The sequence below is a fragment of the Amblyomma maculatum genome, chromosome 4, assembly GCF_055883805.1.
Source record: "Amblyomma maculatum isolate TAMU_Amacu chromosome 4, ASM5588380v1, whole genome shotgun sequence".
NCBI lineage: Eukaryota > Metazoa > Arthropoda > Arachnida > Ixodida > Ixodidae > Amblyomma > Amblyomma maculatum.
The window spans coordinates 179,979,138-180,002,546 of NC_139347.1; the positions used below are offsets into that span (position 1 = coordinate 179,979,138).

The 23,409-nt window shown below is 50.0% G+C and overlaps 1 protein-coding gene and 1 pseudogene across 1 annotated transcript; both read left to right on the forward strand.

Moving 5' to 3' along the window:
* Window positions 1–18,556: 18,556 nt before the first annotated feature.
* On the forward strand, window positions 18,557–19,688 carry LOC146193738 (uncharacterized; annotated as a pseudogene).
* Window positions 19,689–20,332: 644 nt separating this feature from the next.
* On the forward strand, window positions 20,333–21,676 carry LOC146193739 (uncharacterized). Its single transcript, XM_084600123.1, has one exon. It carries the CDS (start codon window positions 20,390–20,392, stop codon window positions 21,674–21,676), a length of 1,287 nt encoding a protein of 428 aa, XP_084456249.1. The 5' UTR covers window positions 20,333–20,389.
* Window positions 21,677–23,409: the final 1,733 nt, after the last annotated feature.

Below are 23,409 nucleotides of genomic sequence, written 5' to 3' on the forward strand. Positions count from 1 at the left end.
GCTGGGAGGCGCCACCGAAAAAGGCGGCTGTCTGGATCCGCAGCCGGGATTAGCGCCGACGCTGTGTTCCAATTTATTCCTAGTTCCCCGTAAGAATGAAAAAATAAACACCGACTGAAGCAAGAGCCTCTACTTAATGTTGTCTTTATTGTCATTTCCAACCTCATATTGCACCCATTGCTTTTCGTTTCGGCTGCGCATTTCTAATGTATTTTTGTTTTTTTTTCCAGGACTGCATGCTAGGTTTCTTTAAAGCATGCACGACCGATCGCTTGTTTGTATCGAGCGCGCAGCATGCGAAAAAAAAAAAACTGGGTAGTTTTTTTGTTCTTTTTTTTTTACTTCTAGACCCAGCTGGAGCTCCAAGAGTTGTTGGAGCTCCAAGAGCTCCATGCTTGGAACCAGCGCTCGGCAGGTTTACGGACATTGCCTGAGCTGCAGAGAGCACAAAGCCTTCATGCACAGCGGGAGGTGTTTTTTTGTGTTTTTTTTAACCGCTTCCTAATGATAGTTCATTCAGCGCTCGCTTTTGGGAACACTAGCCTGACGTGGAAGCACGACATCGAGAGCGAACCGCATTGCAGGAGTGCGCGCTTTCAGCTGACTTGCCACGCGTTCATGTCTCCCCGCAAAGAGAAAAGGTCCATTCAAATTAACAGTTTGATTTACTGCTGTGTTTATGGGTGCCATAATAGTATTAAAAATATCGCCGGGAAAAGCAACCAAAAATCAAGTTTTTTCGGTTTCCTTAGAAATCATACGAGAGCGACGGGACTCATCGCTAACAGTGGCACCCGGCCGTGCGGATGCAACTGGCACCCGTGATATTGCGTGGGTTTGATAACAACTACATAAAAAAAAAGACTAATTACATATGTAGTTAAGAGATGCCGAAAGAGCCGAATAAAACTCACCTCCAAGCTGACGTTGTAGAAGACGCTTTTCATTTGGGCAGCACATTTTCCGAAGATATCCGAGGGCACCTCTGCACTGTGAAGTTCCTCGCGCACTCCATACACGTGCTTGGATTCATACAGTTTCTAACCGCGCACCAAGCAGTTATCCTTAAAATAAGTCTCAACATTCTTGATCAACCGAAATCCACAGAACAGCACGCGCTCAGGAGCTTGCTGACCATGCCTGTTTTTCCGCGCACAGCACTGTCACAATTGTCACCACTCGTTTTGACGCACCGAGTAGAAAATAAGAACTACGGCAGAACTTCCCAGCGCCGAAAAAGCACGCATGGCCCGATGCCTTAGGGCACATCTCCAGATACAACCTGTGTTCGTCCCGTCCTGCGGAAGCGCCCTTTTTTTTTTTTTTTTAAGAGCCTTTCCATTGACCGACGGTGCCCAGCTGTACTCGGCTCTCGCTTCTGGGGCGTCTCACATATGCCGTCTACACATACACTGCCGCCGATCCAGGGGAAAAACCAGTGGTGCGCATTGCACACTGGCTTAGTTTTTGTTTTATTTATCTCCTTACTTTCAGAGTGCCAAATTGCGCGGGTTCCAAATTCCTACTTGAAAGAAGAAAAAAAAGCAGGAGCGCTCGCGCGCCGACGATGCGCTGCACCCAAAGCGCCGGCGGCCCTCTACCAGACGGCATGAACGAGTAGCGGCTTTCTTCGCTTTGCTTTTAATTCATTTTTTCAACACACACACGGTACATGTTCTCTTATGTGCGTGTGTGGCACGAGGCAGGAAATGACCAAAAGAAGTTTCGTTCTAACACGTTTGCTGCCGAGAAGCGTAGACTTCGCGTTCAATCCGCCGCCTCTCTCCAACGAGCAGACATACCACTTACGGATGCGCCGGCGGGAGGTGGCACCACTTGTTCCGGAGCAGTGGCGCCTCCATACCAGCGCACTAGGCCCATTTTCCTCCTCTCCTGCTCGCTCTCGGTAAAACGGTCTATAGTTGACTACCATTTACTGACCGTCTTTGATAATACTCCAAGTTTGAGGCCATCGGCGACGACGTGTGAAAGTAATTCTCTACAAATGTGCAGCACAAGAAAATGGGCGTTTTCCTCTGTGAAATAAAATGGGGCGCATGAGGCGGGCAGGAAGGTCGGTGTAAATATATCGTCAGCTCGTGATGTGTTTCGGTGCCTACCACGTCATCTAGGTTATTTTATGTCGCCCCTTGTAAGATAATTGCCGCCAAGTATGTGGTCACTTCTGAGAGCGTCAGAGCAAAAGAAAATGCACCGCATGGTGCAATGGAAAAGAATGCAGTGCTACCGCCGTCATCACCACCGACCTATGTTGGAAACAAAATACATGTGGTGACAGTAATCGCTGGGTACAGATACCAGCGGTTCGGCTCGCTACTAACTTCAACGACAGTGATGAGTCGTTTCCAGGGTAGACGACGCTATCGAATAGAGGGGCGGGGAAAAGCATCACTTATGGTCTGTGTCGACTTGGGAAAACTGTGAAACAACCATCCGCTCAGAACCAGAAACGCCGTGTTTAGGCCATAGGGGACTAGAAAAAATAATAATGTGGACAATAAAAACACAGGCCTCCAAGACAGCCCGCACAAGGGCGCATCGTACAGCCGCGGCTCGCGGTGTATAGTTTCGTTTTCGCACTTTCGGTTGCTCGCGCTTGCCTCACAGTGCGGTGGTAAATTCATTGACTGACTGTAAAACATTATTGAGCAGAGATAAGGGAAGATATGTAGGTGGGTCTCTAATCCTGGACTGCAGCGGCTTCCGCTGCTATCCGCGCGCGTCACCTCTGTCCAGAGCTGGATAGCGCAGCCTCCCACCCCTCAATAGTCGGCACTGCATTTAGGTCACCAGTTGGATTGTGTGGGCAGGTCCACACCATGTGGTGCAGGCCTGCCTTCTCCCCGCAATATTTACATTTAGGGTCGCAGAACCCGGGATGTATAGGGTTTAAGCTGTGTGGTGTGTTATATGTACCTGGCTGTAGGCGTCGGCTTTTAACTTCCTCCGCTTTGGAGATCGCCTTGGCTGGGGGTAGATATTTTCTGCGAGAGAGTCTGCAGTGCTGTAACCTCTCCGTGTTTGTCGCCAGAGGGCTGGAATAGGGGGGGGGGGGGATGGAGGGGTTGAGTACCAGGGGAAGAGCTCGGGCAGTGGCATGGGCGCACTCGTTCCCTTCCACGCCTTGATGTCCCGGTGTTCAGACGAGGCATTTGTCTTGCTCGGGGTGTCCATGATTTTTAATATTCTGGCAGCCTTGGGCCATTCTGGCAGCCTTGATGTAGTTGCGGTAGGCAGCCATAGAACGTAATTATATAGGCGCAGGTGGTATGCGTGGCGGCTAAAGCAATAGCCACCTCCTCCGCCATTTCTATATTGTCATCGCAGACGGTGAGGGCACCAACCAGTTGTTATTGAATCACAACCGCTACCGTGTACCCCGCTTTTGACTTTGCGGCATCTACCGAAGTAGGACTCAATGTCTTCCCGTATTTTTCCTGGATGTATTTGGCCCACGCCTTCCGGCGCCCTCCATGAAACAGAGGATGCATATTGTGGGGTGGGGGATTGGCTATGAGCGAGTTTGACCACCCGGGAGGTATAGCCTGTCTTTGTACGAGACCTTTAGGGCTAGTCAGGTAAAAGTCCGCAATAACGGTCTGGCCCGTGCGGGTTGCTGCTAGTCGATTAAAATGGGTGGCGCGTTGGGTGGTAAGGAGTTTTTCGGCTGAATTGTGCACCCCTAGTTGCAAAAGGCGCTCTGTGGAAGTTCTTTTGGGCAGGCCCAGCGCCTTTTTAACAACGTTTCGTATCATGACATCAATTTTCTTATAGTCTCCCTTGTTAAGGTGCAAATACGGTGTCGAATACACAATTCTGTTAATGATGAATGCTTGAACCAGGCGCAGGGTGTCTTGTTCGAGCATGTCCTAGTTGGTAGTGACCCTGGCCATCATACGCGCAACCTGCAGACTGGTGTTTTTGAGCAGATCGAGGGCGTACCAATTTCTGCCCCTGTCGTTGGCGTAAAGGGCTAGAACCCTGATTGCGTCCTTCTGTGGTATTGGGTCTCCATTGAGGTCGACTTCAAGAGTAGGTCTGCGTTGGCGGGAGCTGTGTAGTACCAATAACTCCGATTTTTCGGGGGAGCAAGTGAGGCCGCAGTTAGCGGCGGCGTAGGCTTGCACGGTGGTTACGGCCTCTTAAAGGCGGTCCTCGATGGCTCTGTGGTAGGATGCGGAACGCCGTCCGCTGGTCTGCGCTGCTCAAACACTCGATGAACACTGCGAAGGTGAAAAATTGTCGACTTAGCGCAGCTGCCAACGTGCTCCTGCCGCTGCCAGAAACGAAAAGGTCGCGGTTGCGTGTCGGGTCCGCTTTATAGTCCGTGATGCAGGTGGGCGTGACTTCAGGAAGGCCTCAGGTTGGCTTCACCACGTTGATAAGGCCATCCGCTTTGCTCCTGGCTTTGTCCCCGGTAGTCGGCTGATATGGCTCTGTGGTAGGATGCGGAACGCCGTCCGCTGGTCTGCGCTGCTCAAACACTCGATGAACACTGCGAAGGTGAAAAATTGTCGACTTAGCGCAGCTGCCAACGTGCTCCTGCCGCTGCCAGAAACGAAAAGGTCGCGGTTGCGTGTCGGGTCCGCTTTATAGTCCGTGATGCAGGTGGGCGTGACTTCAGGAAGGCCTCAGGTTGGCTTCACCACGTTGATAAGGCCATCCGCTTTGCTCCTGGCTTTGTCCCCGGTAGTCGGCTGATATGGCTCTGTGGTAGGATGCGGAACGCCGTCCGCTGGTCTGCGCTGCTCAAACACTCGATGAACACTGCGAAGGTGAAAAATTGTCGACTTAGCGCAGCTGCCAACGTGCTCCTGCCGCTGCCAGAAACGAAAAGGTCGCGGTTGCGTGTCGGGTCCGCTTTATAGTCCGTGATGCAGGTGGGCGTGACTTCAGGAAGGCCTCAGGTTGGCTTCACCACGTTGATAAGGCCATCCGCTTTGCTCCTGGCTTTGTCCCCGGTAGTCGGCTGATATGGCTCTGTGGTAGGATGCGGAACGCCGTCCGCTGGTCTGCGCTGCTCAAACACTCGATGAACACTGCGAAGGTGAAAAATTGTCGACTTAGCGCAGCTGCCAACGTGCTCCTGCCGCTGCCAGAAACGAAAAGGTCGCGGTTGCGTGTCGGGTCCGCTTTATAGTCCGTGATGCAGGTGGGCGTGACTTCAGGAAGGCCTCAGGTTGGCTTCACCACGTTGATAAGGCCATCCGCTTTGCTCCTGGCTTTGTCCCCGGTAGTCGGCTGATATGGCTCTGTGGTAGGATGCGGAACGCCGTCCGCTGGTCTGCGCTGCTCAAACACTCGATGAACACTGCGAAGGTGAAAAATTGTCGACTTAGCGCAGCTGCCAACGTGCTCCTGCCGCTGCCAGAAACGAAAAGGTCGCGGTTGCGTGTCGGGTCCGCTTTATAGTCCGTGATGCAGGTGGGCGTGACTTCAGGAAGGCCTCAGGTTGGCTTCACCACGTTGATAAGGCCATCCGCTTTGCTCCTGGCTTTGTCCCCGGTAGTCGGCTGATATGGCTCAGTGGTAGGATGCGGAACGCCGTCCGCTGGTCTGCGCTGCTCAAACACTCGATGAACACTGCGAAGGTGAAAAATTGTCGACTTAGCGCAGCTGCCAACGTGCTCCTGCCGCTGCCAGAAACGAAAAGGTCGCGGTTGCGTGTCGGGTCCGCTTTATAGTCCGTGATGCAGGTGGGCGTGACTTCAGGAAGGCCTCAGGTTGGCTTCACCACGTTGATAAGGCCATCCGCTTTGCTCCTGGCTTTGTCCCCGGTAGTCGGCTGATATGGCTCTGTGGTAGGATGCGGAACGCCGTCCGCTGGTCTGCGCTGCTCAAACACTCGATGAACACTGCGAAGGTGAAAAATTGTCGACTTAGCGCAGCTGCCAACGTGCTCCTGCCGCTGCCAGAAACGAAAAGGTCGCGGTTGCGTGTCGGGTCCGCTTTATAGTCCGTGATGCAGGTGGGCGTGACTTCAGGAAGGCCTCAGGTTGGCTTCACCACGTTGATAAGGCCATCCGCTTTGCTCCTGGCTTTGTCCCCGGTAGTCGGCTGATATGGCTCTGTGGTAGGATGCGGAACGCCGTCCGCTGGTCTGCGCTGCTCAAACACTCGATGAACACTGCGAAGGTGAAAAATTGTCGACTTAGCGCAGCTGCCAACGTGCTCCTGCCGCTGCCAGAAACGAAAAGGTCGCGGTTGCGTGTCGGGTCCGCTTTATAGTCCGTGATGCAGGTGGGCGTGACTTCAGGAAGGCCTCAGGTTGGCTTCACCACGTTGATAAGGCCATCCGCTTTGCTCCTGGCTTTGTCCCCGGTAGTCGGCTGATATGGCTCTGTGGTAGGATGCGGAACGCCGTCCGCTGGTCTGCGCTGCTCAAACACTCGATGAACACTGCGAAGGTGAAAAATTGTCGACTTAGCGCAGCTGCCAACGTGCTCCTGCCGCTGCCAGAAACGAAAAGGTCGCGGTTGCGTGTCGGGTCCGCTTTATAGTCCGTGATGCAGGTGGGCGTGACTTCAGGAAGGCCTCAGGTTGGCTTCACCACGTTGATAAGGCCATCCGCTTTGCTCCTGGCTTTGTCCCCGGTAGTCGGCTGATATGGCTCTGTGGTAGGATGCGGAACGCCGTCCGCTGGTCTGCGCTGCTCAAACACTCGATGAACACTGCGAAGGTGAAAAATTGTCGACTTAGCGCTGCTGCCAACGTGCTCCTGCCGCTGCCAGAAACGAAAAGGTCGCGGTTGCGTGTCGGGTCCGCTTTATAGTCCGTGATGCAGGTGGGCGTGACTTCAGGAAGGCCTCAGGTTGGCTTCACCACGTTGATAAGGCCATCCGCTTTGCTCCTGGCTTTGTCCCCGGTAGTCGGCTGATATGGCTCTGTGGTAGGATGCGGAACGCCGTCCGCTGGTCTGCGCTGCTCAAACACTCGATGAACACTGCGAAGGTGAAAAATTGTCGACTTAGCGCAGCTGCCAACGTGCTCCTGCCGCTGCCAGAAACGAAAAGGTCGCGGTTGCGTGTCGGGTCCGCTTTATAGTCCGTGATGCAGGTGGGCGTGACTTCAGGAAGGCCTCAGGTTGGCTTCACCACGTTGATAAGGCCATCCGCTTTGCTCCTGGCTTTGTCCCCGGTAGTCGGCTGATATGGCTCTGTGGTAGGATGCGGAACGCCGTCCGCTGGTCTGCGCTGCTCAAACACTCGATGAACACTGCGAAGGTGAAAAATTGTCGACTTAGCGCAGCTGCCAACGTGCTCCTGCCGCTGCCAGAAACGAAAAGGTCGCGGTTGCGTGTCGGGTCCGCTTTATAGTCCGTGATGCAGGTGGGCGTGACTTCAGGAAGGCCTCAGGTTGGCTTCACCACGTTGATAAGGCCATCCGCTTTGCTCCTGGCTTTGTCCCCGGTAGTCGGCTGATATGGCTCTGTGGTAGGATGCGGAACGCCGTCCGCTGGTCTGCGCTGCTCAAACACTCGATGAACACTGCGAAGGTGAAAAATTGTCGACTTAGCGCAGCTGCCAACGTGCTCCTGCCGCTGCCAGAAACGAAAAGGTCGCGGTTGCGTGTCGGGTCCGCTTTATAGTCCGTGATGCAGGTGGGCGTGACTTCAGGAAGGCCTCAGGTTGGCTTCACCACGTTGATAAGGCCATCCGCTTTGCTCCTGGCTTTGTCCCCGGTAGTCGGCTGATATGGCTCTGTGGTAGGATGCGGAACGCCGTCCGCTGGTCTGCGCTGCTCAAACACTCGATGAACACTGCGAAGGTGAAAAATTGTCGACTTAGCGCAGCTGCCAACGTGCTCCTGCCGCTGCCAGAAACGAAAAGGTCGCGGTTGCGTGTCGGGTCCGCTTTATAGTCCGTGATGCAGGTGGGCGTGACTTCAGGAAGGCCTCAGGTTGGCTTCACCACGTTGATAAGGCCATCCGCTTTGCTCCTGGCTTTGTCCCCGGTAGTCGGCTGATATGGCTCTGTGGTAGGATGCGGAACGCCGTCCGCTGGTCTGCGCTGCTCAAACACTCGATGAACACTGCGAAGGTGAAAAATTGTCGACTTAGCGCAGCTGCCAACGTGCTCCTGCCGCTGCCAGAAACGAAAAGGTCGCGGTTGCGTGTCGGGTCCGCTTTATAGTCCGTGATGCAGGTGGGCGTGACTTCAGGAAGGCCTCAGGTTGGCTTCACCACGTTGATAAGGCCATCCGCTTTGCTCCTGGCTTTGTCCCCGGTAGTCGGCTGATATGGCTCTGTGGTAGGATGCGGAACGCCGTCCGCTGGTCTGCGCTGCTCAAACACTCGATGAACACTGCGAAGGTGAAAAATTGTCGACTTAGCGCAGCTGCCAACGTGCTCCTGCCGCTGCCAGAAACGAAAAGGTCGCGGTTGCGTGTCGGGTCCGCTTTATAGTCCGTGATGCAGGTGGGCGTGACTTCAGGAAGGCCTCAGGTTGGCTTCACCACGTTGATAAGGCCATCCGCTTTGCTCCTGGCTTTGTCCCCGGTAGTCGGCTGATATGGCTCTGTGGTAGGATGCGGAACGCCGTCCGCTGGTCTGCGCTGCTCAAACACTCGATGAACACTACGAAGGTGAAAAATTGTCGACTTAGCGCAGCTGCCAACGTGCTCCTGCCGCTGCCAGAAACGAAAAGCCAACTAAGAATGTGCAATATGCTACCACAATTGATTGTGACGTCATTTTTAGATCCCTGTACCACGGTTTCTGGTTACATACGTGAGGTTGTTCTTAAATTCAGAATGCTGAGTGTCCGATTTTCAATGGAATATCTTTCTTCAGTTTCAAGGCGCAAACTGTATACAGACCTTATAGACATTATGCTACCTGCGCCTGTGTACCGTTCTGTATACTATGGAGGCCCATGACAGGACGTCTTGAAGAGAGTAACGAGGATGCCAGTTAAGCCTACGACAAAGACGTTTTTCTTCAAATTACATACCGGGACGCTTCCAGTCAAAGTTTGGCTGAAAAAAGAAAAAGAATATTTGTCCCGTGGACAACCAATTGCCTCCTTTGCAAGAAACCCCAAACAGTTGAGCATGTCTTTATAGACTGCTGGGACCCGATATTTCATTGGGATGTTCTTCAAAGAACAATAAAAAAAGAACTCCCAATAGATCCCTACGGTGTACGCTTCCTGCCAGTTGAAAATCAAGAAACTCTATACTATATGATAATGCTCCTTAGCCTCCATAGTATATGAAAGACTAGAATGCAAGTGCGTCATGCGGACGTCAATACGCGACCTGTTAGAGAAAATTTCGTCGAGAGCATGGCGTATATCCGAGGTGTGTACAAAAGCGAGCCTGATCCACCAGAATGGATGAATATACTTGACCAGTTGGTTGGCATCAAACAATTTTAAACCACATGTGTCAGCCGAAGGATTGGCGACTCTTTTATCATTGATTTTGTGTTTTGTACTTGTCATAAGCCTGGTAATAAATAAATAAAAAAGTCAAGATGACCGAGTGGTCTAAGGCGCCAGACTCAAGGTTAAATTTCTTGCCTACTAGTATGTGGGCTAAACGAGATTTCTGGTCCACAGATGTGGGCGTGGGTTCGAATCGCACTTCTGAAACCTTTTCTTTCCTTCGTATATTTCGAGAATGCAGTACGGTGCTTCACGTGAAATCTCTCTGGTGGCAGTGTCAGGATGGCCGAGTGGATTCCACTTCCGGCCACCGAGTGTGACGGACGTGTTATGAGCTCCGGCCCGGAAACAGGTTTTTTGCTGGTGATGCCCAGGATTATCAAGTTGTGCTGCCGCAATTGCCAACAGGTGCGTGCGTTTTGAATACCGTCTTTCTTCACGGCGATTTGAAAGCCGGGCCTTTTCGTGTGGAAGACTTTCGCGACACGCTGGTTCATCTCGGAATGCTACCTGAGGTGCTAGCTTTAGGGGCGTTCCAGATGAACCATGTGTGGGCGGTCACCTTTAACAGCCCAGAAGCGACAAGGTAAATTTTGGAAGCGAGCGATGTTCAAGTGAAAGGAAAACGGTTCCTTGTCAGCGGCCCGGCTAACCAGGATGTGCGGCTGAAGCTCTACTGGGTGCTTCATAACGTCCCTGACGAAGATATTCGTGTGGCACTATCCCCATACGGCAAAGTAACGGACCTGTCTCGGGAGTGCTGGCGCGTTCAAGGTATGGCAGACAAAGGTTCCTCTACCCGCACTGTAGGCCTCAAGCTAAAGCCCGGTGTGACACTGGAGGACTTGCCTCACCAAATACGCATTTCTGGAAGTACGGCACTACTAGTCGCACCGAGGCGCCCGCCGTTATGTCTGAGATGCAATAGCCGAGGGCACATCAGGAGGGAGTGTAAAGTGCCTCGCTGTGCCATGTGCAAGCGATACGGCCATGAAGAAGCTATGTGCTCTAGGTCGTATGCCAATGTAGCAGGTATCAGTGCGGGCAACGAAGTCCAGGCAGAACATCTCATGGGCCAAGTGAACGCAGAAGAAGCAGCTGGTGGAGGGAGCGTGCCACCTACTGCAGACAAGGATGCCGCACTTGCTCCTGAAACAGAAGGACCAGTTAACGCGCAAACAAAGAGTATAACGGAAGCTTCTCCTGCGACGGAAAATGCTGCGGAGAAGAATGGTGGAAATAGGAGCGAAGCTACTTGTGCATCGCCTGGGAAAACTCAGGAAAGTGAAGACGCCGTGATGTCAACCATGCCTACAGCAACGAAACGACTTCACGCCGACAGCAGCAACGATGTGCACGGCAAAGGGAACGAAGCCAACGAGGAGCCACCAGTGAAAGCTCTCCCCAACCGAAGGCCGTCCTTGAGAGTAGCACCCAAAATTCCGCCCGAGCCGAGACCCGAGCGGAAGCCGTCGGTGATGCCACCGACGTGATCCCCAGCCAAGTAAGTGCTGGAGTCGCCAACGAGGGTACGATGGCTAAGGCAGGGACAGCTTCTCGCGGCGATTTAAAAAACGCCGTGTCTAAGAACGGTAGGCTGCAAAAGACTGTGCAAAGGGGAGAAAATGAGGTTTCGATCGGGGGCTCCAAAGTCGAAGGTTTTTTTCTCGGGAGCTCCTTGAGAAAAAAATTGCAGTGAACATAGAAACAAGTTTGCATGTGGCCACGCTGAATGTGCGCGGCTTGTCCACTCGGAGAAGGCAATATCAACTAAGTCGGCTTTTCATGGAAAACAACCTCGACGTCATTGCTATTCAAGAGACAAAAGTGGAAAGTGAGGAAGCAACAAACCGCATGGTGGAACCTTTCAGTGCGCACTATATTGTGTGCATTATGCACGCTACTGGCACAGCGGTTGGCTGTGGCCTTTTTGTTAAGAAGTCCTTGGAAGCAACCATTGAAAGTGTTTATACTTGTGGCAGTGGCCGTCTAATAGTGTGTGACTTTATACTGCAAAGTAACAAGTTTAGAGTCATTTGTTTATACGCTCCAAATAAGGAGGGTGAACGCAAAATGTTTTTCGAGTCATTTGAGCGCCACCTAAACACAGATGAAATGATCATCGTAATGATGGGTGATTTTAATTGTGTGTGCCGATCCGAAGACAGAACTAGGCAGGCGCCTGTTCGAGATGCGAGTTCGTTGTTTTTGAACGAGCTGGTTGACGACCGCGGACTAAAAGATGTAGGGTTATTTATGTCGAATCCAACATCACAATGGTTTACCCATCACCAGCGAGGCAGCCTCGCCAGACTGGATCGAATTTATGTATCTGCAACAGTAGTACCTGTGTGCACCGAGTATGGTGTTAAAAACGTTTCTTTCAGTGACCAGTTTGGTCATGGTGATGCTGGGCCCGAGAAAACCGCCCAAATTCAACTGGGATCTGTGGAAATTCAACGTACAGATTCTCGATGATGAATCATTTGTTAAAAAAATTCAAAGAAAAATCGATGACTTGCTTGTTCGTAGGCAGTAAAGCTACAGTGAGGCATGGGAACTGTTTAAACAAGAGGCGAAAATGATTGCTATCGAAAGTGCCGGTGTAATAAGTAAAAACAAAAGGAAGAAAGAAAATGAACTGCGTACTAAGTTGGATTTTTATTTAAGCGCCGAAGCATCGTCGCCAGGCCGATTCAGTAAGGAAATCAAGGAAGTAAAGAGCGAATTATAAATAATCGACGTAGACAGGTACAGGGGAGCGGTAATCCGTGCGCGCGCAGAAACTCTGTACATGGGTGAAGCTCCAACAAAACGGTCCTTATCAGACGAAATAAGTTATCGTACGCGCAACGAAATAAGAGCGATAACGTTAGGGGACAAGGTTGTGCGAGATAACCAGGCGATACAACGCGCTTTTGTGGATTATTACTGTGAATTACCTGGTCGGGAGCAACAACTGGAAGAAGGGTTTGAAACGCAATTCTTAAGGCTCATGCCGCAAATAGAAGATGAGATGAAAGCAAGTTTGGAAGCGCCAATTACCGTTACGGAAGTAGTGTGTGCAATAGACGAATTAAACTCAGGCAAAGCGCCGGGACCTGACGGGTTCGGCGCCGAGTTTTATAAAGCGTTTAAAGACGAGTTCGCTATAGTCCTACACCACGTAATAGAAGAAGCATACAGCATAAATCAATTGCCTCCGTCATTTAGGCACAGTCATATGGTGCTGTTTCCCAAATCGGACGATCCTACTACGCTGTTGTCAATACGAGCATACCGACCGATAACAATGGCATTTAAATGCAGACTATAAGATCTTTGCGAAAATATTAGGCAAAAGACTCCAGCGCGTAATACAGAGGGTGGTAGGGGCACACCAAACGCGTGGTATCAGGGGGCGTTCTATTCAAACAAACATCCACGTGACTCGAACTATCCTAGAGTGTTGTGATGCGTACTGTGAGAGGAGCAATGATACAGTTAGACTTAGAGAAAGCGTTCGATAAAGTCGCTCACAAAATCCTGTTCAGTATCTTGCAACATGTGAACGTCGGGAAGGTACTAATAGAAGGAATTAGGTTATGCTATACTAACATGTTCACCAGGATTGTAGTCAATAAGGCATTAACCACTCCATTTCAAGTAAAATCAACTGTTAATCAAGGGTGTCCCTTGTCGCCTTTACTATTTGCCTTGTTTTTGGAGCCCTTTTGTTTAACCATTATAACCAACAATGCTATCACCGGTTATCGAGTTTCCTCAAGTGAAGTTAAGCTTTTAGCATACGCGGACGACATAGCTGTATTCTGCACTGATGAGACCAGTATCACTAACGCGGTAAGCGCAGCAACAAAGTACTGCAGGATGACGGGAAGCAGCATAACCTGGGAAAAATCTATAGGAATCTGGCATGGGGAATGGGGTCCCACACGAGTACGTTTTGAAAACATGAAACGGTCACGCTCGCCAACGAAGTATCTCGGTGTGCCCCTACAACACTATAAAGACACCTTGGATTATTGGAAACTGGAAGCAGAGCAGCTCAAAGAAAAAACCGCGAAGTTTGGTGGGCGGGACTTATCCATATTCGCGAGGTCAACTATTTGTAACCTGTTTCTCGTAGCGAGCATTTGGTATGTTCTGCAAGTCATGTGTGCTTCGAGAGGGAGCATACAAAAGCTACATAGGATGTTCGCAGTATTTATATGAAGGTCGACATGGGAGCGCACAAGCCGCACGAACCTTTTTCGTACAGTGAAAGGGGGCGGACTGGGTTTAGCTCACTTGTTCTTGAAACAAGTGGTTTCGAGGTTTCTGTTCGTGCGAGACCAAGGGGATGCTTTTTTTAAGGACTGTGATTCAAACCCGATTGTGTGATCATGTGCCATCTTTTGTTGTGTCTTCAACTCAAGTTAAGGGACCAAGTGTGCGCGGATTTCTTCGAGAGGTTATTGCGTCCTTTCAATTTCTCCAAGCACGATTTTCAGTAAAATACCTGGGAGACGTAACCCGAAGGCAATTGTACAAGGATGTTGTTCATGTATGCATGCCACAGCAAATGTATCGCTTGATGTATCCAAAAGGTAAAGGTAAAGATGTATTGAAGAGAGTAAAGCGGATGCCAGTTCGACCTTCGGTAAAAAGTTTCTTTTTTCAAGTACACACGTCAACTCTACCAGTGAAACCATGGCTCGAGCAGAAAGGTATTTTTGTTCCGTGGACAGTAAACTGTTTCCATTGTAGAATACCAGAGACAATTGATCATATTTTTCTTGAGTGTTCTGATGCTGTTTTTCTGTGGGACATACTACAACGCACTTTAAAAAAGGACTTACCGCTAACACCATATGGCATCCGTTTTCTCCCTACATCAAACGATGGAAGGGTGCCGCATGATATGATAATGGTACAATGCATGCACGGCATATGGCGCACTCGGATGGCGGTACATCACGCAGATCTAAACCCCAGGCCCGCCAGAGAGTACTTTATGGAAAGTGTACTGTACATTCGTAAAGTATGTAAATCGAGCACAGACCCACCAGAATGGTTGCCGGTGTTAGAGGACCTTGTTAACTTGAAGCGGGTTTAAACACATGTGCTAGCCAAATGTTGGCAAGCGCTTTTAACTACGATTGTGTGTATATATAAACATGTATTGTATTGGCCGCAGATCAGGCAATAAAAACAAAATGATGGCCGAGTGGTCTAAGGCGCCAGACTCAAGGTTAAATGCCTTGCCTACTAGTATGTGGGCTAAACGAGATTTCTGGTCACGGATGTGGGCGTGGGTTCGAATCCCACTTCTGACACATTTTTTTCCTTCGTATATTTGGAGCATGCAGTACGGTGCTTCGCTTGAAATCTGTCTGGCAGTGTCAGGATGGGCGAGCGGATTCCACTGCCGGCCACCACAGTGAACTGACGTATTATCATGAGCTCCGTCGTAGCGGTGTTAGCGGCTCAGTCGAGCCGCGGAAACAGGTTTGCTGCTGAAGATACTGACACAGGCTACGAAGTTATGCTGCCCCACCTCCCAGCAGGTCGTATTGTTTTTATTACCGTATTTTTGCACGGCGACGTTCGAGCGCGGCCGTATAGGGTCGAGGACTACAGGGATGCCCTCGCCCGTTTGGAATTGCTTCCCGAGGTTGTGGCCTTGGCAGCATTCCAAATGAATCATGTGTGGGCAGTCACGTTTAAGAACACTGAAGCCGTTAAGAAAGTGCTTGCTGCCGGGAGCATGACTGTGATTGACCCCAACAAGCAAGAGGTTCGCGTTAAAGTGCACTGGGTCCTTCACAACGTGACTGATGAAGAAGTGCGTGCGGCCTTCCTTCCGTACGGCGAGGTGACCGAGTGTTCTATGGAGCGCTGGCGTGTGCACGGCGTCGCAGAAAAAGGGTGAACGACCCATGTACTAAGCCTGAAGCTGAAATCCAACGTGACAGTTGAAGACATACCTCATCAACTGCGAATAGCCGGTGAACCTGCACTTTTTGGTTGTAGCTGGGAGGCCTCCGCTCTGCCTCCGCTGCCAAGGGAAAGGCCACATTCGCCGCGACTGTCGGGTACCTCGGTGCTCGCGCTGTCGCCGGTTTGGTCACGACGAAAGCGAGTGTGTACCTACGTACGCAAGCAAGACCGGACCAGGAAGGAACGTCGATGTGACTGAACACGTTATGGACGAGGTGGAGGCTGAGGAAGCATGAAGGGCAGCTGGAGGCAAAACAGCAACCGTCGAGAAGAGCACGCAGCCTTCAAATGTTGGGCCTAGCGGCACAAGTCCGGCCGAGGCACCTCCAGTACCGCAACACGGCTCGTCTCGGAGGAAAAGACGAGCCAAGAAAAGCAGCCGCCTACCCCCAGAGCCCCTGCTAGAACACTTGACGAACCGCACGTCGAACACCCCCATAATGAGGTCTCATTGGAGGAAGCTGCCGTCACGGCCACAAAACGCGCTTACCTCGAAACCGTGAAAGATGACCAACAAACTGATGGAGCACCCGCGGAGGAGCCGCCCTCCAAGGCGGTAATGACGCGACGGTCTCCCTACAGGCCAAGACCAAATATTCCACCAGACATACGACCTGCGGTAGAGGCGCCTGAATAGCGCTTCTACAGCTGTAATGCGCTGCCGTCGGTTTCCGGATCAGCGTGCCATGGTGGAGACGATATACCATGGAAGGGAACTGTGAGCTTGACCGTCAAACTTTGGCCATGGACTGTGAAAGTGCGTGTGATCGTTGCGAGGCGGTGCACTTTGTGGAGCTCCAGCACGCAGAATCCCCTTCAGCGCCACGGTACCCTGAGCTGAGCACTGCGCGAGCAGTGGGTGCCTTTAAAAATGAACAAAAGATTGAACTGCCACTACGCGTAGCCACGCTGGACGTGCGTGGACTGGCGGCGAGGAAGCGCCAGTGTCAGGTCAACCGCCTCTTTTTAGAAAATGAATTGGATATAATCGCATTACAAGAAACTAAGATTGAGAGCGAGGAACACACAGATCGCATGGTTGAAAATTTTCGGTCCCGATACAATGTCTGCGTATGTCACGCGGTTGGAAAGTCCGGAGGTGGCGCGTTATTTTTGAGAAATAATTTTGGAATTGGGAATGAAACCATTGTCACATCCGAAGAGGGTCGGTCACTGGTTGTCGATTTCACCCTTTCTGGATGCTCATGGAGAGTGATTTGTGTGTATGCCCCTAACAATTACAAGGAACGTGTTAGTTTTTTTGAAAAGGTCAAAGTGTTTTTGAACTGCGAGAGAAGCGTCGTTTTGATGGGTGATTTTAACTCTGTTTGCATGCCAGAGGATCGAGTGCCGATCACACCTGTGCGTGATCAGAGTGCGCAGTATCTCGATGCAATAATTCAAGAACACGACATGGAAGATCTGGGCTGGGTGTTGCTTCAAGGCTCGCAGCCATGTTTTACGCACTTCCAACGCGGTAGCAATGCAAGACTAGATAGAGTATACGCAAGCGTAGGATTTGTGACAATGTGTTCCAACCATGAAGTGAAACATGTTTCTTTCAGCGATCACAGCCTTGTTATTGTAAGCTTTGGGAAGAAACATAATAGGACTCGTTTCAACTGGAAACTTTGGAAATTTAATGTTAAATTGCTGGAGGATGAAACCTTTGTTAAACAAATTATAGACTTAATCAAAATGCCTTGCGTCAAATCAGCAAGCTGCGCAGATAAGTGGGAAAATTTTAAGAACACAGTCAAGATGAAAGCGATAGAACGAGGAACTATCCTTCATCAAAGCGAAAGGAAACGAATCAAAGAATTGGAGTGCAAATTAGACTTTTTGACAAGTATGGAAACAGTAGTGCCCATTTTGTACATAAAAGAAATCCGAGAAGTCAAAAGCCAGCTAGAAGCTCTGGAGGCAGATAAGTACCCAGCGGCTGTGATAAGGGGGCGCGCCGAAAAGTTGTGGGCTGGTGAAGTGCCGAATAAGCGTGCATTGTGTGATGAAAGAAGATGTGCAGCACAAAATGAAATTCAACAGATCCGCTACCGCAACGGAATAACGACCGACCGCGAAGAAATCGAGCGAGTGTTTGTTGAGCATTACAAAGGACTGATAGGGAATGACAGAAGCGCAAAGGGCAGTCTGTGGGACGAATTTTTGCACCTCATGCCTCGATTAGACGAAGAGAAACGTGCGCGCTTAGAACAGCCTATTAGCTTAGAGGAAGTCCAGAAGGCTATTGAGGACCTGCCACTTGGGAAAACACCAGGACCTGATGGGTTAGGCGCTGCTTTCTATAAAACATTCAGAGAAGTCAGCCCGCTGCTATACGATATGATTGCAGAAGCATACAATGTAAAACAAATGCCACCTTCCTTCTCTACTGCCCACATTGTGCTTATCCCCAAAGCATGTGACCGAGAAAACATGCTGTCTGTGGGGGCTTATCGCCCGATAACGCTCACAAATGTCGACTGTAAGATCTACATGAAGATTCTTGGCAAACGTTTACAGAGTGTTATCACGGACCTAGTTGGACCGCACCAATCGTGCGGAGTGAAAGGGCGTACCATTTGCACAAATGTGCACATCGCTCGAAGTATCCTTGAGTGCTGTGATGCCTTCGGTGGCCGAGTTGCAATGGTACAGCTAGACCTGTCGAAGGCGTTTGATCGCGTGGCGCACGATGTCCTGTACTCAGTTTTGGAACATGTAAATGTGGGCAGCATAATACTAGACGGGCTTAAAATGGTTTACAGCAGCTGTACAGTTCAAATAATTGTCAATAAGAACCTGTGTGAACCCATCCCTCTGCGGTCCTCCGTACGGCGGGGATGACCGCTTTCACCATTGCCTTTTGCACTTTACCTTGAGCCCTTCTGTTTAAGCCTTATTAACAACGACCGAATAAATGGCTTCAGGTTTCAGTCATCTAATGTTAAAATTCTTGCGTATGCGGACGACATTGCTGTATTCTGTAGTGACCGCGGGAGAAGAGTGTGGGCTTTTGGCACGGAAGCTGGGGAATTACACCACCGTTGTTCGCGAATCTGCAGTGGACAAACATGCCGTCGAACTACTTGGGTGTGCCTCTCGAGCACTATAACAAGAGCGCAGATTACTGGAACGAGGCGACGTCAAAAGTGAGCGAGAAAGCAAAGGCATGGCAAGGACGAGACTTGTCGATGTTTGCGAGAGCAAAAGTATGCAACATTTTTTTAATTGCCAAAGTGTGGTATATTTTGCAGTTTCTATCTATGTCGCGTGTAAATGTTCAAAAAATGTATAATGTATTTGCTGTGTTTATCTGGAATTCAAGTTGGGAGAGGTTCAGAAGAACCAATTTGTTTCGAACAGTTCAAGATGGTGGTCTGGGTCTCGCGCATTTGTTTGTTCGCCAGGTTGTGTCCCGTTTTATGTTTATGAGGGATTAGAAAGACCCCTTCCTGCGCTCAATGATGCAGGTGCGTCTGAGCAGGGCTCTTCCTGATTTTATAGTATCCACTGTGAGATCGCCAACTTGTGGCGCTAGAGGTTATTTGAAAGAACTTGTTGACTTGGTGCAATTTCTCAAGGTTCGGTTTTCACAAGAGTATCTGAGCACTGTAAAGAGGAAAAAACTGTACAAAGATCTTATAGATGTTATCATGCCAGTGCCTCTGTATCGTATAATAAACTCTGGAGGCCTAGGACAAGATGTTCTTAAAATAATTAAAAGGATGCCAGTTAAAGCAAGTACAAAAACATTCTTCTTCAAACTGCACACAGGTACCTTGCCGGTTAAGACATGGCTACATGACAAAGGCATTTTTGTACCATGGACAACGAACTGCTTGCTGTGCAAAAAGCCAGAAACCGTTGAACATGTGTTCATTGAATGTTGGGACGCGATCTTCTATTGGGATGTCCTTCAACGTACACTAAAAAGGAACTACCTTTAACACCGATTGGAATCCGCTACTTACCAACAGACACAGATGACACAGGTGTCCCTTACGACATGATTATGCTCTTCGGCCTCCATAGTTTATGGAAACCTCGAATGGCGGTACGCAATGCTGATGTAAACGTCCGAACTACAAGGGAAAACTTTGTGGAAAGTGTATGTTATATACGTGATGTGTACCGAGTGCAGAAAGGCCCACCCGCGTGGATGAGTGTGCTTGACGATTTAGTTCAAATCAAGTCATTTTAACTTGTGACCGGCTGAAGCAGCCGGGGTGCTTTTAACAATGTATCGTGCTTGTCTCAATAAAAAGGCTAAAAAAAAAAACAGGATGGCCGAGCGGTCTAAGGCGCGAGACTCAAGGTTAAATGCCTTGCATACTAGTATGTGGGCTAAACGAGATTTCTGGTCCACGGATGTGGGCGTGGGTTCGAATCCCATTCTGACACATTTTTTTCCTTCGTATATTTCGAGCATGCAGTACGGTGCTTCACTTGAAATCTCTCTGGTGGGAGTGTCAGGATGGCCGAGTGGTCTAAGGCGCCAGACGCAAGGTTAAATGCCTTGCCTACTAGTATGTGGGCTAAACGAGATTTCTGGACAACGGATGTGGGCGTGGGTTCGAATCCCATTCTGACACATTTTTTTCCTTCGTATATTTCGAGCATGCAGTACGGTGCTTCACTTGAAATCTCTCTGGTGGGAGTGTCAGGATGGCCGAGTGGTCTAAGGCGCCAGACGCAAGGTTAAATGCCTTGCCTACTAGTATGTGGGCTAAACGAGATTTCTGGACGACGGATGTGGGCGTGGGTTCGAATCCCATTCTGACACATTTTTTTTCCTTCGTATATTTCGAGCATGCAGTACGGTGCTTCACTTGAAATCTCTCTGGTGGGAGTGTCAGGATGGCCGAGTGGTCTAAGTCGCCAGACGCAAGGTTAAATGCCTTGCCTACTAGTATGTGGGCTAAACGAGATTTCTGGACAACGGATGTGGGCGTGGGTTAGAATCCCACTTCTGACCTTTTTTTCCTTCGTATATTTCGAGCATGCACTACGGTGATTCACTTGAAATCTCTCTGGTGGGAGTGTCAGGATGGCCGAGTCGATTCCACTTCCGGCCACCGAGCGTGACGGACGTGATTATCATGGGCTCCCAAGGAGCGGATTCAGCGGCCCAGCTGGGCCGTGGTATCAGGAACACGGAAAGGCCTGCCAAGGAATATGAACTGGTTCTACCGCATCTGCCTACAGGTTCGAGTGTTTTGCATACTGTTTTTTTGCACGGCGACGTAAAAGCCAGGCCGTACCAGGTGGAGCACTTTCGAGACTCCCTCGCTCGTCTTTCACTGCTGCCGGAAGTGGTTGCCCTCGGGGCATATCAAATGAATCAAGTGTGGGCGGTAACGTTTAAAGGTGAAGAGGCAAAAGCGGAGATTTTGCAAGCTCAAGCTTTTGAAGTCAAGGAACACCGATGCGTGGTCATTGACCCCTGTAACCAAGGGATCAGGTTGAAACTTTTCTGGCTGCTTCACGGCGTGCACGACGATGATGTGCGAGCGGCGTTGGCGGCTTATGGAAAAGTTACGGAAATATCAAGAGACAAGTGGAAAGTGCAAGGGTGTGTCGACAAGGCTTCAACGACTCGAACGGTCACGCTGAAGCTAAAAGTGGGCGTTACCATCGAGGACCTGCCGCATCAGCTTCGGGTCGCCGAGGACGTCGCACTCGTCCACGTCCCAGGCAGAGCCCCGCTTTGCCTCCGGTGCCACGGGAAAGGTCATATACGGCGTGAGTGTCGTGTGCCGCTCTGCGGGCTGTGTCGTCGCTACGGCCATGACGAGTCCCAGTGTGTGAGCACGTATGCCAACGTTGCAGGCCCCGTGCCGAGTGAAGTGGCAGGCGAGCACTTGATGGACGCAGTGGACGCCGAGGAAACTAGCAGTGGAACCACTGAGGATGCAGAGCTGAAGAAGAATCCTCTGAGAAGATCCCGGCCCTTAAATAACACTGAGTCAGTTGTGATTGTTCCGTTGCCGAATGTTGCTGGGACCGAGACACCCACGAAAGAAGACGGCAATGCCAGTGCTGCAAGCCCAGCTTCGGCTACGCAACACAGTGAGGAACAGGGGGACACTGAAGCTGAGATGCCAGCTGCTTCTACCTTGCCTGTGAAGCGGGTGTATGAAGACAGTGTCAACGCGGAATCAACCCAAGGAGGAGCGGAAAGCGGACAGCCTCCACTGAAGGCGGCCCCCCTTCGCCGGGCGTCCTTCAAGCCAAGGCCAAACGTGCCCCCAGACCGGAGAACTGTGTCACCTGTGCCTCCGCCATAGCGGGGGTACCCTTTCCGGTCGAGACGTTACAAGCCCGGTCCATGATCGGGAGCAGCGCTTGGAACGACGGACGGACTCGCCAAAAAGGAAGAATGGTCATCCCGTGCAACAGATCAACCGCAATGCTGTCTTTCTGCAAAAGCGATGTGAGTGATATGTTTCGCGATTTATAATTTCTTGAGATGGCGGCCCATTTAACCACTAGCTTACGCGTAGCCACGCTAAATGTGAGGGGGCTGTCAACGCGTCGGAGACAACTGCAGCTGAACCGCATTCTGCTGGAAAATGAAATTGATATGCTAGCAGTTCAAGAGAGCAAAATGGAAAGCGAACAACAAACATAAAATGGCTCAAATATATCGTTCTAGATATAGTGTTTGCGTTTGTCATGCGGTTGGAAGATCGGGGGGATGTGTCATTTTCATTCGAAATTGCATAGAGTGCGTACAGTCTGTGTTCTCGTGTGAGAGTGGTCGGCTTTTGATATGTGATTTCAGTTTTTCTGGATTGGACTGGAGAGTGATCTGCGTTTATGCGCCTACTAGAACGTCTGAGCGCGAAGAGTTTTTTCACTATATGAAACCATTCCTAATACATGAGAGGCGTGTTCTCCTGCTTGGAGACTTCAACTGTGTCTGTAGACCGGAAGATAGAACAACAGACCGTGGCCTTCGTGACAAAAGGGCAGAGTTACTTATTGACATTGTTAATGAGGCAGAGCTTGAAGATGCTGGCTGTATACTGACGCATGAAGGCCAAGCAATGTTCACGCACTTTCAAGGTAGCTGTCATGCAAGGTTGGACCGAATATATGTTCCCATTGATTGTGTGCCCTTGTGCTCGGAATATGAAACACTTCCCATGAGCTTTAGTGACCACTCCCTCGTAATGATTACTCTAGGCATGAAAAGTAAGGCAACAAAGTTCAATTGGGAGCTGTGGAAATTTAATGAAAAACTGCTGCTGGATGAAGAGTTTACCACTAAAGTTAAAGAATATATTAAGCATATGTTACAAAATGACTCTAATTTTATGCAAGCATGGGAGCAGTTTAAGTGCGAGATAAAGATAGCTGCTATTGACCGAGCATGCACTCTCCGACGTAAAGAAAGAGAACAAGAAAAAGAACTTCGTAGCACACTTGAATACATGCTTAGCATGGAGAGCGTTAAGCCTGGCTTGTTCGCCCAAGATATTAAAAAGATAAAAACCAAACTTGAGGTGATGGACGAAGAGAAGTATCGCGGTGCGGTGATAAGAGCACGCAGCGAAAAATTGTGGCTCGGAGAGACGCCCACGAAAAGGGCACTTAGTGACGAAAAAAGGTACGCAGTGTCAAAAGAGATAAAAGAAATCTGCTATCAGAACGTAGTTACCTCGTAAAAAAAAAAACGATTGAACGGGCGTTTGTAGAATTTTACAGCGAATTGTTTAGCCTGAAAACACCGGACATTGAACGCTTCAGAAAAGACTTTCTGTCGCTGATGCCAAGAGTAGAAGACGAAGTTGCGCAGACACTTGAAGCAAGTATTATTTCCGAGGAAATTGAGGCCGTTATCGGGGAATTAAATTCCAATAAGTCACCCGGACCAGATGGTCTTGGTGCTGCCATATACAAGGCCTTTCCTAATGAAATGGCTGTTTTACTGGAAAGAGTAATTAGTGAATGCTACGAAAAGAACGTACCTCCTCCGTCTTTTCGAATGTCACACGTTGTACTAATCCCGAAAACA